The sequence below is a fragment of the Globicephala melas genome, chromosome 21, assembly GCF_963455315.2.
Source record: "Globicephala melas chromosome 21, mGloMel1.2, whole genome shotgun sequence".
Classification (NCBI taxonomy): domain Eukaryota; kingdom Metazoa; phylum Chordata; class Mammalia; order Artiodactyla; family Delphinidae; genus Globicephala; species Globicephala melas.
The window spans coordinates 12687372-12704465 of NC_083334.1; the positions used below are offsets into that span (position 1 = coordinate 12687372).

The window sequence follows — 17094 nt, forward strand, 5'->3', positions numbered from 1 at the left end:
GGAGAAAAAGGACACTATTTTGGGGTTCTGATGGCCAATGGATTTGTGTGCATTTCTTTTCCATGTGTATTTCTTGTTCTCTATAAATACATTTAAATAGACTAAACACCTCCTTTGGCAGTTACTTCATCAAAACATGGAAAAAATGTTATGGTTGAGTATGGATTTATTTAGAGACTTGCAAACGGCGTTCTGGAAGCCCTTTGTGGTTCAGGATGTGCTGGGTTCTCTCAACCTTCTGAGTGGGCGTAAGTTCCTGTCACTGGATTCACAGTTCACATCTGTACCGGGTCCTTCTTACCAAGGGGTGACCTAGGTGCTGTCTGCAGAGAACAAGACGCTGAACCTGCTAGTTATACACACACACACACACACACACACACACAAGCCCATCATAAGAGCATATCAGCTCACACAGACGCCAGACGAAAGCAGCACGTGTCCCCAGCACTTCCTGTAACAGATAATGAGGTCTGAGGCTGCAGTCCCCGAGTCGCCCCATCTCATTTGTTTTTCTTCCTCAGGCCAACCCTAGGCATGGGCTGACTAGCTTCTTTTCCTACACTCCTCGCAAGTAACACTGAGAAACATGACAGCCTTTCTCAGAAATAATTTAAACATGATTCTGTTTTCCGTGGCCTGCTTGGCAATGGACGGTCACCTTCAGTCTCTCAGTGGTGCATTTCCAGATCCCCCATCTTCTCTCACCTGGTAAGATGCTGTACTTCCGGTCATAACCGTGTAGGAGGAAGCACGTGAGGCGGCGTCTGGGCCCTGCAGAGCTGCTGACAGGGGTCAGGAAGTGAGCTGGGGGTTCCCTCTGTATTTGGAAGAGGGAAGGGGGGCAGGAATCAGGAGCTGGCCTTAACCCTTTGATCTCCAGGCCATGTGATGGAGAGCCACCTTCCATTATTGGTTTCTAATTTATCCTAAAACAGGATGACTAAGTAGAAGGATTTAGATACAAGTCGCAAAGAACTGGACCTGTTTATTCAGGATCTGGGAGAAGGGTAGGTCTCCAGTGAAGAGCACAGAAAGCAAGGCTTTCCGTGAAGCGCAGGTAAACCCAGAGTCACCAGGGTGTTCCTCGCGGAAGCAGCCAACCATCAACCCTGGCATTTCAACCACAGCACAGCAACTAGTAAAATGCTTCAGTTAATTTTTGTTCAGGGCTGGATAATTTTATGGCCGCTAATTGTATCTGCAGCCACCCACAGAGAGAGGCATTAAAATTAGCCCTTTGTCCTTTCACTGAAGGAACCTTTTCAAATATTAACCTAGCAATCTCCTCCATAAGCCCCCAGAGGTAGTAGGGGGGCAGCTAAGTTTTCGTAGGCTGATTTTTTGGACATCGTGGAAGCATGAGGGGTGAGCGCCGCGGCCTTCTTTCCCAAGGTCAGAGACTGGGTGGTGGGGGGAGTCTGGGGTGTGGAATTCCCATTTGTCACTAGGAAAGACATGCCTTAAGTTCTGAGGGCAGGGCCTAGGTCTCAGAAAGAAGACTGACTTTGACGAGGAACCCAACAAATGTTTCCTGTTCTCAAAAACATTTTATCTGTGAGCCCGGTATGTGACATAAACACAGAATTTTAGTCCTATGTTTAAGAACAAGAAAAACACAGATGTGGGTGGAATTTGCTGACTGTAGAGAGTAGTGGAAAGGGGAAAAAACACTCCTCCAGAGTCACACCAGCCTTGGATTATGACTACCTATGTGACCTTGAGTAAAGGCATTTTCCTTTTAGTCTCCATCTCCTCCCTGTGAAACGGAGATAAATCTCTATCCTGTGCACAACCTGGATGAGTGAACAAGTGGAATCATCATGTAAGACACGCAGCACAACGTCCAGCTCCGGGCGAGCGCCTAACAGAGGAAGCCATCTCACAACAGAAACCTCCAGGGTCGAAAGGGGGAAAGTTCTGGTCCACCAGTCCAATCCCATGACTGTGCTCTAAGGGACACACACACAAAGCCAGGCGTGATGCCCATTAAAAATTTAACTATATATCATATTCATTTATTATCAATCCACAGGATAATTTGATTGCTACATGAGCTCATAAAAGCTTTTTCACCTTTACAAAATTAAAAAAAAAAAATGTGCCACAAGGATGTAATAACAACTGCCGATAAACAAGAAAAGGAATCTTAAAATTATAAATTTGCTGTAGAAAAGATAAAAAACAATTATATTTTCTTTAGAATTTTACCTTGAATAAAATATTCCCCGGTATAAAAAATAAAAAAGCTTGCTCTGGTTAGAATTAGAGTATTTTTCTCTTCAAATCTGGGAATTTGCATAATCTCTCCATGATAGTTTTCCTTTGTACCGCGTGGCATTCAAGCATAGCAGATTAGAAAGATTTTCTTTTTTTCTTTTCTTTTTTTTTTTTGTTTTGTTTTTTAAAGCAGTCTTTTAAAATGGGACATCTGTGGAGAAGTTCATTTTCTTCTCCTCCTCAGGGATGTGGAACACAGCCTTTGAGGGCAGGAAAAGGAGGAAAGAAAATGAAGGGGATAGGAGGGCCGGGGAGGGGAGGGAGGGGAGGGGGTGGGATGAAGGGGAGGCAAACGAGGGGAGGGGCTGGGAGGGGAGGGGCTGCAAAGCAAGAGGAGGAGATGGGAAGGGGGAAGGGAGGGGAGGAGGGAAGAGGGGTGCTGACTGTGCTATGAAACAGAGCAGGGTCACGAGAAGGTCTATCTGTAAGTGCTTTAAGATAAGGTGCAGAAGCAGACTGCAACGTCGCTAGTACTGCCCTATGTACATATTCACAAGAATAAAAAATTCCAGCTAGTTCACATTTTCTCCTCCATTCAGAGGCATCCGTTCCACCATGCTGGCCTTGACCGCAGGCAATGCAGCACCTCACTGCCCGTGTGGGTGTTGGTCCTATGACGTCCTTGAACTTGAGGGAGCAGCCCTGGGAGATCCAGCAGGCTCTAGAGATATGCGTCTACCAAGGGGCTGGAGTCCTGAGTTAAAAAGAAGCTCCAGTACTGGAGTTGGACACAGCAATCAAAGTTCTATTGTCAAGGCTTTTTCCCTTAAGATTCGTCTAAAATAGGTGTCAGAAAGAAAAATATAATACAAACAAACAATAAAACAAAGCCAAGAAATCCCAACAACCACCAGGGGAAGTGGAAGGCTTAACAGCTCTTGACGCGGGCCTGGGTGATGTCGGAGGTCTTCTTGATGACGCTGGCCCGGGTCTCCCGGTCTGGCCGGCTGCTGCTGGGCGCTGGGGTCACGGAGGGGGCGAGGGGGAGGTCTGGGAACGGGGGCCAGGAGCTGTTGTAAGGCACGGGACAGCTCTCCTCTTTGATGGTGACCTGGAGGTCGGGCTTGTTGGAAGTGACGAAGGTCGCCATGCTGGGTAGCAGGTACGTGCTTCGTGTCCCCATGTTGCTGAGGTACTGTTTGCCTTCAATGTTCCTCTTCCGCCAGTGTGGTCGGCCCTTTCAAAGAAAATAATCATGATATACATTTCCTTTGCCTTCTCTTGAATGGCTTTTTAAACAATGTGCCACCCTTCCCATGTGTTGGTGTCTGAGTTTCTTAAGAGGCATGGAATAAACGAGAACCTTAGCGACTCCACACCCCTGAACTGAAATCCATTCCCAGCCATGCATGCCCCAAGCACAGTTTCTCTTCCCTTTCTAATCCATGCCCATTGGCTACCTCCCAGAAATCTAGCCAAGGCTGTTCTATGAAGGCAGGAAAACAAGGCAGCAGCTTGGTTTCTGGTTCCCCTCTACTCCGGCTGCCCGGCCTCATGGTTAGGTAGCTTTGAGCCAGGATGGCTGATGTGTCACGGCGACTAAGTCCTCACAGATGGCCCGATCTGATCTTTGAGTCAAGCTGCATTTTCAGAGTGCCGGAAGCGAGGAACCCAATAAAAGACAGGGAACGCCCCTGGATTGCTTTCAAACGGGTACAGCTTAGCGCTCCAGAGTGCGCTCCAGAGTGCATGCACATAGCTGGCTTCAAGGGTGGCGTCATTCAGAGAAGGAGCTGGAATTCTGACCTTGAAGAAACAGGTTCCGAACGTATGTGCGCATCTCCACCCACTGTCTTTCAGAATTCCTGGACTATACTTTAAAGTATTCAGTACATTGGGAAATTACTAATTCAGACAATCAGTAGTCAGTCTCTGTCTGTCTGTCTGTCTCTCACTCACTAACTCACTCAAACACAGACACAAAGCAGGCTTCGCAGGAATGCTTCCCCTCACAGTTCCAGCCATTTCCTGCCATTGTCTGAGCCTAGCCAAGAGGAGAGAGATCAGAAGCAAAGCCACTTGGAATCCGGACTGAACACATACCTGGCCCGTGGGCAGGGATCACAGGGCGGGCTGGGGGGAGGGGACACTCCCGGTATCTGGGGAGCTACTTTTGCTTAGCACTTTCCGACACTGACTTCTCGTCATTGCCTTGGGCCACTTGGACCTTCTATTTCTGCTTGTGAATTAGGATGTTTACGGTGGTAAGCATATCAGCGTTTCTTGGCCTTTTCCTGCCGTCATAGCCTCCTTTCTCACAGTAACATCTTACCCCCTTCCCTCCCATCTACTTCCCAAAGCTTCATTTTGTAAGTCAAAAGCACTGTAAATTTTATGTATATTTTACCACCGTCACCAAAAAAAAAAAAAAAATCCAAAAGTGAAACTCATGCTCAAAAGAAAAGAAACTTCACCAGCAGCGGGGAAACCAACGTGCCAGTTGGGAAGGCTTTGCGCCGGCGCCACCAGGCTTACCTCCGAGCTCTCTTCATCACTGGGCACACTGTCCGTAGTTTCGCTTTCTGTTCACAGAGAGAAAAACACAGGCCCATCATTCCTGCCACTCAAACTGTTTCGAGGCCCAGGCAGTGTTTAAAACAATACATCAGCACGTCTTTCTTCAAAAGAGAAATGCATCACTAAACTCATAACCTCCGTCCCCTTGTGTCAGGTCAGACGTGTGTGCCTGGGAGATGCTAGGGAGGAATTTAGAGATGAAGGGTGGCTCGTTTTCCCAGGGCCAGGCTATGCTTATTCATGGCCTCTCTTCCCGGGATGGGGTGCCGGGCCCCCGGGCTGCCCATCCGGGTTCTGCCCGCCCTGCCCCCCGGCCCTCTGCTGGCTCCACGTCAGGCCCTTTCCTCACAGCTGCTCCACCACAAGCCGCTAACTGGTCTGTTCCCATTCATGGCATTTGGTTCATTTAAGTCCCAGCCCAGCCTCCCCAGATGAGCCCCATTCTCCTCAGATCCCTCCTTTCCCTCACGGCCCTTCAGTACTTATATCCTGGGTTAATAAAGTGGCACCTTCCCCCTGGGTTACTGTGGGTGCACAGATTCTAGGGTGGCTCAGCTGCTGAGTGTTTACCCTCTTGTGGGGTTCCCTGCTCTGGAGGGCAGGCGGGGCCTGTGACTTGCTTTGAACCAACAGAACACAGTGGAGGCGATGGGATGCACGTGATGACGTTATGTAACCCTGCAACCTGTCTAATGAGGAGACCATCTCCCTTGCTGGCTTTGAGGAAGCCAGCAGCCATGGCGGGGAGGCTCACATGACAGACAACTAAGGACCGCTTCCAGCCAACAGCCAGCAAGAAACTGAGGCCCTCAGTTTGACAACCTGCCAGGAACTACATTCTGCCCCAAACCCTGTGAGCCTGGGAGCAGATCCTCCCCGATCCCATCCTCAAATGAGACAGCAGCCCTGGACCAGACCTCAGCTGCTGGTCTGTGCAGAGAATGCCCTGAGCAGAGGACCCAGCCAAGCCATGTCTGCTCCCCCGACCCTCAGAAACTGTGGGATAATAAATGTGTGTTGTTTTAAGGCACTAAGTTTGTGGTTACAGGGTCACGCAGCAATAGATAACTCACTCACTTACCATCCTGATCCATCCTGCCACCTGTGAGACACAAAGCAAGTTACTTAACTTCACTGAGGCACACTTTCCCCATCTGTAAAATGGGAGTATAAACACCTTCGAAAGAGGATTACGTGATGAGTGAGGGAAAGGCCTAGTACGGCGCCTGGAACACAGCCCACACCCAGTAAATGTTGGTGCGCCTTTGTCCTGAGCCTCATTCAACAGGGGATCTGCACCCCATGCTAGGGTGACAGGGTCACACTCAACAGCTAGCGATTACACATCACCTGTACATAGAATATAAGATTCTTTTAAGTAAAAAAAAATTTTGACTTTTTTTTAAAGCAAACTAATTTTTTTTTTAAGTAGAAAAATGTTAATTGTTTTAAGTACAGAATTGATGGTGTGCAGTTTTTCAGGGTTCACAGCATTGAGAAAATGAAACACAGTGGGTAGAACTTCCAAAATACACGGACCCTTAGAGAGCCCTGAGTCTGGGTCATTCACTTCGCAGACATGGCCTGAAGGGAAGCTGTATTAGTGAACGTTTTGGGGGCCCGTGGGCTGGTGCTCTGCATGCAGGTCTTGTTCAGTCTCTAAGTCAGGGAGCAGGTCCTGTCACCCCTTGATTGTGCAGAAGGCCTTATGTGTTCTTGTGCCTTCTACCCCTTCCATCCCAAACCTACAGAGGGACTGGCCTCCAGCCTCACGTCTTGCTGGTGGTACAGCTGTGACCAGGTGGCTCCCAGCCCAGATAGAGTCCTTCTGACGACCCGGGGCACCAGGACCAGATCAGGCCCTCCATGAATTAAAGGCTAAGGAACAAACGGACAAACTGGGGCACAGATTCCTTCCTCGAACAAAGAAACTGAAAGTTACTACACGGGGCCCACCCTGGGGTCTCTATGCACGTTTCTCGGCCACTGTTCTCCAGTGGCTTCACCTGGGCACAAGCGATTGCCGAAAAACCTAACCCCCAGCAGCTAGAAGACGGGCCCGTCCACTCCTCGGACTGAGCCGACTTCCCTAAGCATCCCCAGCAGGGGCAGCAGAAGCCCGGCGAAGGCCCAACCCTAGTTGTCAGGGCAAACTGGCAAGGCCGGGCACAAGAGAGGTTTCCACACAAAAGCAAATTATACACAAGAGCAAGGGAAAAGGCCCCTCCACTCAACCTTCAGGCTAGCCCAGGACCCTGAGGAGGCAGCAGTCAGCGCTGCCACTTCCAAGAAAAATGCGGAACAGAGATATTGAGAAACCAGCCAAAGTCGTCGTGGACTGAGTCAGCACAGAGGAGGGAAAACAAAGCAAGCTTCTGATTCCAGGGCCCCGGGCGCTGAAGCTCTCCTGCTGCTCCAGCCTCTGGTGAAACTTCAAGATCCCCTTTCCATTTTTATGGTTAGCTTTCTTAGAGCTCCGGAGCCAAGGTTTCTCTTCCCTTCCTGTAGGTCTAGGCCCCCTCACGCCTAATCACCCTCCATAAACACCATCATCTTCTGTTCCTCTCCCCTTCACATAAAAACAAGATGCCATCAGGCTTGCTCTGGGCGCTGGAAATAGGCAAAAATGGGCAGGTTAGACCAAGGTTCTGGGATTCCACAGCCCAATTCACAGTTGTGGGAGGGGTGGGAAGGCAGACCCTGGGGAAGACTCCTTGGTAAGGCCTGGCACGAACCATGAACAGAATCAGAATGTTAATCGCCTGTGAGCACCCAGTTTTCAACTTCAGGGAGATAGTCGGAGACAAGACAAGTTCACATGCTCTGAACTTCTGTTTCCAGCTGACACAAACGGTGGCTGAAGAGCACCGTTTCTAAAGGAAGATCAACTGCCTCTGAAGTAGTTTTGAAAACTCTCCATATAAGCAAACTGGGAGTTCTCATTTTCATCGTTTAAAAGAATGGCCTTGAGGGGCTTCCCTGGTGGCGCAATGGTTGAGAGTCCGCCTGCCGATGCAGGGGACAGGGGTTCGTGCTCCAGTCTGGGAGGATCCCACATGCCGCGGAGCGGCTGGGCCCGTGAGCCATGGCCGCTGAGCCTGCGCGTCTGGAGCCTGTGCTCCGCAACAGGAGAGGCCACAACAGTGAGAGGCCCCCGTACCGCAAAAAAAAAAAAAAAAAGAATGGCCTTGAGCGCCTTGAGCCTAGGAGCAGGAAATGCTTCAAGCTCTAGCCTGAGGACCCCAAACCCTTCTCTCTAGAATAACAGTGGTGCTCGCGGCCACCCCTGGGTCACTGGCTCAGGGTGCTCTGTTGGGGACACTCATGCCCATTTTCCTCTGTTTTCTTGGTTTTACTCCATCATTGCCATTTTCAAGATCGGTTCTTATAGAACAAATGAATTCATGGCAGCTCCTGCTTCCAGATCAATGTTACCACCGACACAGCAACATCAGTTGTTTCATTTTTCCTTCTGATTACTTTGGACTTGGTTTCGTATTTGCTTTGAGTAGAATGGAATTTAAAAAAAAATTTTGGAGTTGCTTCCCGAGCACGGTCTGAGTAAGTTGCAAGTGTTTACAGAGTAATAACAGGTACCTAAGCAGTTTGTTTCATCTTTCTGGTCTCCGTTTCCCAGAAAGCGACTGGGGTGAGAGGGAAGGAAGAGGCTTGGATTAGATGACCCCAAAGATGCTTCTTCCAGAGTTGCAGTTTTACAATGATGCTAGTCTCAGGCTCACACTCCACTTAGCCCAGTTTTTTATCGTCAGACCATCTCAGGAACATGATGGGGAGGGAGATGTCTTCTGTCACAGCCTTTTTGCACTACGACATCTTGGTACATTTTCTGAAGGCTCTTGTTCAACAAGTTTTATTAATAAGATTGACAAGGATTCCTTTCCCTCAATCATTTCCTTAATTACTTTCCCTAGAAGGCTCAATTAAGAGGTTCAAATCAGAGTCCTCTGACAGCACTTCTATCTTTGCCGCACCCAACAAAATGCAAGCCTGCTACGGTTTCCAGAAGGACCCAAAGTCTTTCCCACTGGTCACTGGTCAGGAGGAAATCTCCCTTCTCTCAGTTATCACCAATCAATCCTTCGTCTTATACTTTCTTCTCCATACTCTTGTCCAGCCTTCCCCAAAATACTACTGTGGCTTTCTTTCACTAAACCACCCACAACCTAATAAAATCCTGGTGCCACACAGCAGGCAAGAGGCCACTTTGCGGTAGATCTTTAAAAATAAAAATGACTTGTCTCTAGAGTTTCCCAAGGTTGGGCTTTGGGACATCCCTCCCCAGGACATAGTTTTATGAATCCAACTAGAATTTCATGTTGTCTTAAAACAATCCAATGCAAGTACGTGCACTCAAAGGAACTGTCCCTTTTCTTGCTTCACCGTAATATTTAGACCATGGAGAAGACAGACTTGCAGAAATGAATGTGGTTTTTGTAATACTACTGGGGTTATATTTCAATGATCAGTAGCGGGGGAAAATAGCCAACAACCGCTTCCAAATACTGGTTTCTAAGTGAATGAAGTGGTTTGAGGAGGCTGCAATTCAGTTCAGTAGTCCACACAAAGGGACCCTGTCATGAGAAACAGGCAAACAGCCTATTCTCGTGGGGAACGTAAAGTTAGAAAGTGAATACCACCAAAGAGTTGCCTTTCCTAGTAGCAAGCTATGGAATCCCTGACTGAAAGATTTTAGCTACCCATGGTCAGTAACAGATAAGTTTCTTATGTGTCATAGGCTCTAGAAAAGTAGCAGCGATGACTTGTCTTGACTCTATCCAGGAAGCTTCCCTCCACAGGGTTCTAGAAAATTCAGACAGTGAAAACAATCGAAAGAACTAAAGGCCAGGCTGAGACACCAGGCTCCAACCAAACCCGCACTGCCCGCCAGCCTGGCACCAAAATCCTTCTTTTCGAATCTTGCAAATGTCCTGAAAAGGGTAATGAGATTTTCATTTCTCTCTGCATGAATCAGCTGTTCTTGGGACTCTTCTGCTAAAGCAAAATGCCAGTGCTGGCAGAACAGCAAGAAGACGCCTTTCCAGAATCCCCAAGAAGACTTCAGAAAAGTCTAACTCAATAGTTAAATAGAAAAGTCTATTTTAAAGCTCCAAGCCCTTAAAAAAAAAAAAAACAAAACACTTGGGGTGTAATAATGCCTGCAGCAGCATGATATAGAGGAAAGTCACACATTTCCAGCCCTCGTCAGTGAAATGTAAGCACAGTGGCTTAGTGTTTCAAGTTTCAGTTATCTCAACTGTAAAATTAGGGCATAAACATTCTGCTCTGCCTCCTTTGGCTGGTCCTTGAGATTCTGGGAGGTGGACTGTTCTGAATGGCAGAGCCCCACACGGTCCTGCAGGGCAGCAGTGCAGTCAAGGGGCTAAGAGCAGGCCTTTGGCATCAGCCACGTATGGGTCTGACTGTGCTACGGGTTGTCTGTTTCTGGACATGCTGCTTCACCCCACTGACCTCAGATACCTAACATTTTTTTTTCAAATAAATTTATTTATTTATTCATTTATTTAATTTTTGGCTGCATTGGGTCTTTGCTGCTCTAGTTGCAGTGAGCGGGGGCTACTCTTTGTTGTGGGGCACAGGCTTCTCATTGCGGTGGCTTCTCTTGTTGCAGAGCACAGGCTCTAGGCGCGCAAGCTTCAGTAGTTGTGGCACACGGGCTTCAGTAGTTGTGGCTCGCGGGCTCTAGAGCGCAGGCTCAGTAGTTGTGGCGCACAGGCTTAGTTGCTCCGTGGCATGTGGGATCTTCCTGGACCAGGGCTCGAACCCGTGTCCCCTGCTTGGGCAGGCGGATTCTTAACCACTGCACCACCAGGGAAGCCCGATACCTAACTTTTTTTTTTTTTTTTTTTTTTTTTTTGCGGTACGCGGGCCTCTCACTGTTGTGGCCTCTCCCGTTGCGGAGCACAGGCTACGGACGCGCAGGCTCAGCGGCCATGGCTCACGGGCCCAGCCGCTCCGCAGCACGTGGGATCCTCCCGGACCGGGGCACGAACCCGTGTCCCCTGCATCGGCAGGCGGACTCTCAACCACTGCACCACCAGGGAAGCCCCCAATACCTAACTTTTACAGAGAGAATAATGACAGTACCCAGGCTGACGGGGTTATTCTCATGATAATTAAATAAGCCAATCGATTTCAAGCACTTAGCACAGTACCCTGGGTACAAAAAACACGCAACAAATAGTAATTATTACGAGGACTGGCAGATATGCAAGAGGGACTGGCACACGCAGGAGTTCAAAATATGTTTCATGAATAAATAACTGATGACAAGCTTATCCTGTCTGACAAGATTATAGGCTTCTTGTAGCCAAGGTTCGTTCTCACTTTCCTTTTATGTTCCCAGCACAAAAGAAAGTCAGGACCTTGAGGACATCCTGCGAAGTGAAATATGCCCATCACAAACGAACTAATGTTGTAGGATTCCGCTTATACGAGGTACCTAGAGTAGCCAAATTCAGAGAGACAGAAAGTAAAAGGGGGCTGGCCAAGGGGCTGGGGGAGGGGGAGGGGGAGTTATTGTATAATGGGCACAGAGCTTCAGTTGTGTGAGATGAGAAAGTTCTGGAGACGGAGGGTGGTGCTAGTTGCACAATGATGTAGGTCACTTAATGCTGCTGCGATGTGCACCGAAAAATGGCTAAAAGTGGTAAATGTTATGCTGTGGGTATTTTACCACAGTGGAAAAAAATAAGTTAAAATGAAAGAAAGTTGGGGTTCAGGAAATATGAGGTTAATTTAGGGGCGGATAATTCACAAACAACTTGTCCTTTGAATCAACCTAATTCTAACGCGGACTCTGTGCCGCTCACTGGGGTGGCGTCCTGACTGAAGGACACGCTATTTGGCAACACATAAAGGACACTGGGAAGAATTCCTGAACTATTTATTAGAGCGACTCTGGTTACCCATGATAGGGCCTCTGCTTTTTATTTGTAATATCTGCAAGCAATAACCCTGCCTCAGAACTTATATGTCAGAATTGTAACTGAGTCACCAAAAGTTAAGTGGAGACCATGAGAAGGAGTGCATAAGGTGATGCAATGTTGGTGGGAAAAGGAGCCGCCACTATATCCCGTAAGGATGGAAGAACCCACTGAACCCGGTGCTAATTCTGTGACTGTCGGGGCCAATTCCTGCCATTCTGTGGCCATTCCCTGGGGAATCTGCAGTGGGCTCAGTCCCTGGCCCAGCTAGAAGCTGTATGAAATTGAAAAAGAAGAGGAAAATACGTGGAAGTGACAAGTAAACTTGCTGAACGACAGAATGGAACTTGGGGTCTGAAGGTTTAGTTTGAGTCCTGACGCAAACACCTACTGGCCGTGTGGCCTGGAGGAATCCCTTCTATTCCAACACAGGAACCGGAAGAGGTGATCCCTAAGGTCCTATCCAGCTGGGTCAAACTCAGATTCCATTAAAAACATCCTTCCGAATTTCTGATAACTTGCGCAAATAAAATGGACTCAGATGAACTACTTCCCCAGAGAAATCTTCTTATTCGTTAGTCATGCGTGAACATGTTACGGGTGATCAAGTGAAATGCTGTGACTGGGTCTTCGAATTGAGAACAAAAATATCCTAGAAGATGTTGGTTGAGGACATTAAAGCAAGACTAGTTCCAGACAGAATAATCCTTAGGAAACAGGAGAGGTTCTCTGCTATGTTGGTGAAATCAGTGAGTGACCCTAGACTAAAGGACCGCCCTCCCTGGTTCCTTGCTCAGTTCCAGAGTTTCCGACCCCCGCCCCGCCCCCGCCTTACCTGCGTAGGAAGACACGGGGGAGATCTGCAGGGGGTAGAGCTCGCTCATGCTGACCGCCTGTTCATCACTCTCAGTGGTCACTTCCACAACTTGGCAGATGTCTGGTGGATTAGTGACAATCTCTTGATCCTCAATGTTGCTGTCCAGATGTGACTGTCCTACGACTTCAAAGAAAAGACAGCCATCATGCACCAACATCACCTGCCTTCACAATCCTAGCACACACTCTCGAGAAAGGAAACCTCCCCCCAGAGAGGCCAAGAGTCAGATTCCTGGTCACCAAATGTCATCTGCCATGAAACAAGAACAAGTCTTAGCTTTGGGTTAACGTCCCTGGAGAAGCAACTTGCCAATAACCTGGCTCGCCAGGGCTGTTTCCAGTGTGCCTGTCAATGGGGCTTACGCGTGGCAACATCCCAAACTCAACCCGGCCACAGCCAAGGCTGCAGGATGAGAGCTGCATCCAGACCTAGCCCCAGGGCCAGAGAGATAAACAGTGCTTTGAACCTGACCCATTTCTGTTCTCTGCTCTCGCTCTAAAGGAAGCTGCTGTGCTAGTTTCTGGGTCCTGGGGTCCAGAGAGACATCATCAAACCTTAATAATGAGGGAAGGGGCTTCCCTGGTGGCGCAGTGGTTGAGAGTCCGCCTGCCAATGCAGGGGACACGGATCCGTGCCCCGGTCCGGGAGGATCCCACGTGCCGCGAAGCAGCTGGGCCCGTGAGCCATGGCCGCTGAGCCTGCGCGTCCGGAGCCTGTGCTCCGCAACGGGAGAGGCCACAGCAGTGAGAGGCCCGCGTACAGCAAAAAAAAAAAAAAAGAAAAGAAAAAAAAAGAGGGAGGACCACCAAAATCCACCCTATTGTGTCATTTCTAGCTGTGGGACGCTCCGTTCATACTCCCAGCCTGCCTCCTCCTCTGCAGACAATGGATGTCATATCAAAACAATGGAAAAGAATGCTTTCCCAATTTTCTGACACACCTTCGGAGCATCAACTCCTCAAAACACTGATAATATGAATTCTGACCACCCTGCCTCTGAAATCCTGACTCAACTGTTTTTTAATTAAACTTTTCAGTCTGAGATCACGTGCAGTTGTAAGAAATAATACACAGATCCCACGTGCCCTTTACCCATGTGCAAAACTATCATACAGTATCAGGATATTGACATTTGACAATCGATGCATCTTGTTCAGGTTTCCTCCGTTTCACTTGTACCCCTTCGTGTGTGTGTACCTAGTTCTGTGCAATTTCATCACATACGTGGTTTCACGTACCCACCTCCGCAGTCAAAACACCAAACAGTCTCATCATCACAAGCACCTTCTGTAACTGTATCCACCTTCCTTCAGCCTCCTCCCCTTGTCTCTAACCCCTGACAACCACTCATCTGTTTCCCATTTCTATAATTTTTGTCATTTTAAGGATGCTTCACAAATGGACTCACACAGTAACCTTTTGAGATGGGCTGTTTTCACTCAGCAGAATTCCCTGGAGATTCATCCAAGTTTTGGGGTGTATCAGTAGGAACTGTAGGTTCCTTCAATTGGAGGAACCCAACTCAATTCACCCACTGAAGGAATTGTAGGTTCCTGTCCATTCTTCGGCTATCACGAATAAGGCTGCTATGAACATTCATGCACAGGTTTTATCTGAACATAAGTTTCCATTTCTCTGGGACAAATGCCCAAGTGTACAATTGCTGGAACACATGGTAATTATATGTTTAGTTTTACAAGAAACTGCTAAACTAGTGTCCAGAGTGGCTATACCATATTACATTCCTACTGGCAATGTATGGACAAGCTAATTTATGCACATTTTAGCCAGCTTTTGGTGTTGTCACTACTTTTTTTTTTTTTTTTTGCTGTACGCGGGCCTCTCACCGTTGTGGCCTCTCCCGTTGCGGAGCACAGGCTCTGGACGCGTAGGCTCAGTGGCCATGGGTCACGGGCCCAGCCGCTCCGCGGCATGCGGGATCCTCCCGGACCGGGGCACGAACCCGCGTCCCCTGCATCGGCAAGCGGACTCCCAACCACTGCGCCACCAGGGAAGCCCTGTCACTACTTTTTGACTTTAGTCATTCTGATAGATGTGTGGTAATACCTCATCGTGGTTTTAATTTGAATGCCCCTAATGCCCTGTCTTACTTTCAAACAGAGCTGACCTTATACTTCTGTTGACAATTGATTGGATGGAATATCCCTGAAAACTGGCACCCATAAACAAATGGGACCAATAATGTTTTTCCCAAGGGCCTCTCTCAAAGCACTTTGCCCTCATAATCAATGTTTTACTCATGCCTGTATAAGTTATTTTAACATTTCAACACATGGGAATGACAGGGAAAGCATCATTATCCTGTTATAAATGAAGAGTGTCAGGCACAGAGAAGTACAGTAGCTCGTCCAAAGTCACACAGCGTGGATTATGGGCTGTGCTCTACGTCCCGGGCCACCTGTAAAATGTTCAGATTAGGCGGGAAGGTGGCCACATTCCAGTCTCCTTGAGAAGTTAGCATCATGGGCCAGTTCCTGTTTTCACTGCTCAAAGTATAATATTTTGATTACTCAAGTATTTCTGTTTATACGTGGGTTTCTGTTTTAACTGCTTGAAGGGGGGTGATGAAGTGACTAGCAGTAAGGTAGGGAGAACATTACCTGATTTCTACTCAGGTAAGGTTTTAGAAGGCAGTGAGAATTCATGGATTTTCTAGCAAAGAAAAAACAAGCACCGAAGAGGCTGGGAAAGGAGATTTGGGGATGTGATAAAAGACTCCACAAAGCCACAGCATACAGAATGGAAGGGAAACTGGATGCCGTGTGGGTTTTCCTGGAGGGGATAAAATTAAAGAAAAGGAAGGCAGGCTAAATATGGCAGGCAGACTCCCAAATTCTTATTTTATCCTTTGGACTATACTACTTGAGCCTGAGAGCATCAATTATGCAGCTCACCAGACACAGACTGAGCGCTGACACTGACCTCTCTCAAGTTTCTTCTGCCTCCTCTCCCAAGTAAAATAAGACAGCAGGAAAACAAGATGGGTCCTGTCCTTTCCCAAATTGGTGGGTGGAGATAGAAACCAAACAGGACGTGTGTGTGTGTGTGTGTGTGTGTGTGTGTGTGTGTGTGTGTTTGATGAGGGGGTGGATAAAACTGATACCTTACATACTAAGAAAATTAAGATCTTATATAGATTTGATTTAAATCAAGGCCCCTTTAACTTCCAATCCTCCAAAATTCATTTCTCCCTTGCACTGTCATTCCTGGGAGTATAAACTATGGCAGCCATTCAAGCATCTTCCTAATTATGTCCCTTTGTTCTGACCAGGAATTCTCTCCCTCAGTGTTTTCCCCCATAAGTCCCAACTCAGTCATTCAACTAACAGAGATTTCCTGAGCATCCTCTTTGTACAAGGCACTGTTGTCAGGTAGGAAGGGTAGAGGAAGTGTAATCTAGTCCAGGATCTGGCTTGTAAGAAGTCCAGTAGGGCTGGAGGCCAGCACACAATGATCTAGAGAATAAACTGAGGACAGTAGTGAAAAGGAAAAGCAGGGAGGGCGGAGGGCCCGTGATGAAAGTTCAGGAAGTGGGATATTTTTTTTCCAGTTACAGGAAATCAAAGGCTTCGGTGAGGCGGCAGCGCGGTGGGTGGAAGGGGAGAGTGAGTGGCAGGCAGGAGTCAGATGCCTCTGCTTTCGGGGGGCCTTTTCCTGACCCCCCAGAACAGACTGCCCTCTCTTTCCTGCGGGCCCCTCGCTTGCTGTCCCCATGGCTTGGCCAAAACGACAGCATGACGCGACCTTGTGCCGTGCCTTCACTTTCAGCCTCGCGTGCCCAGTTAAGGCAGCGGCCCTTTATTTAACCCTTTATTCGTACGTGTTGTCTCCCAGCCACACTGTGGCTCCCGAGAGTTGAGACCCTGCGTTAGAACTTTTTGTCTCAAGTCACAGCACACGTTCACGGCTTGTACCGGAGAGCAGCTCAGTGAAGCTTTGCTGAGGAAAGAGATGAATAAACAGAGCAGGGCTCCCAGACTGCAGCCAGAGGCCTGCAGGAGTTCAGGACCGCTAGTGAATACCAAATGGAACGATGAACGTTTTCTAGAAAATTTCCAGACTCCTGGCAAGCGGGCTTTTTAAAACCTAGGTGAAGGGATAAAGACATAGTAGGCCATAGCTGCCAGCGGCTGGAAGGAGGGAGAGGAAACATTTACGGGTGAGGAAAATGTCCTATGTCTTAAATGTAGTGGTAGTCACACCACTGAGGATGTCTGTCAAAAATCATAGACCTGTACACCTAAAGGGGGTTAGTTTTACGGTATTTCACTTAACATACATGCCTTAAGACAAAAAGTAGATGAGCATCTCTATTCAAATTTTAAGTGTATCCCAAATGCTGGTGACCAGGATAGAAAAATAAGTTTTCGTTTTCTGGGCTACATCTGGACACCCAGTTAATATTACATGATCTCTAGGGCCAGACATTGCCCT

At 48.0% G+C, this 17094-nt stretch overlaps 1 protein-coding gene across 7 annotated transcripts in view; it reads right to left on the reverse strand.

Moving 5' to 3' along the window:
- Positions 1-2364: 2364 nt before the first annotated feature.
- The window catches only part of IRF2 (interferon regulatory factor 2), a 133752-nt gene continuing 119022 nt past the window's right edge, over positions 2365-17094 (reverse strand). For all 7 annotated transcript variants that reach the window (XM_060291343.1, XM_060291344.1, XM_060291345.2 and 4 more), the window contains 3 exons: positions 12598-12762; positions 4756-4802; positions 2365-3457 (listed from right to left, as the gene is read on the reverse strand). In XM_060291343.1, the coding sequence (XP_060147326.1) occupies positions 3149-3457; positions 4756-4802; positions 12598-12762 (521 nt within the window). In that variant the 3' untranslated portion in view covers positions 2365-3148. The remainder of the gene's footprint in view (positions 3458-4755; positions 4803-12597; positions 12763-17094) is intronic.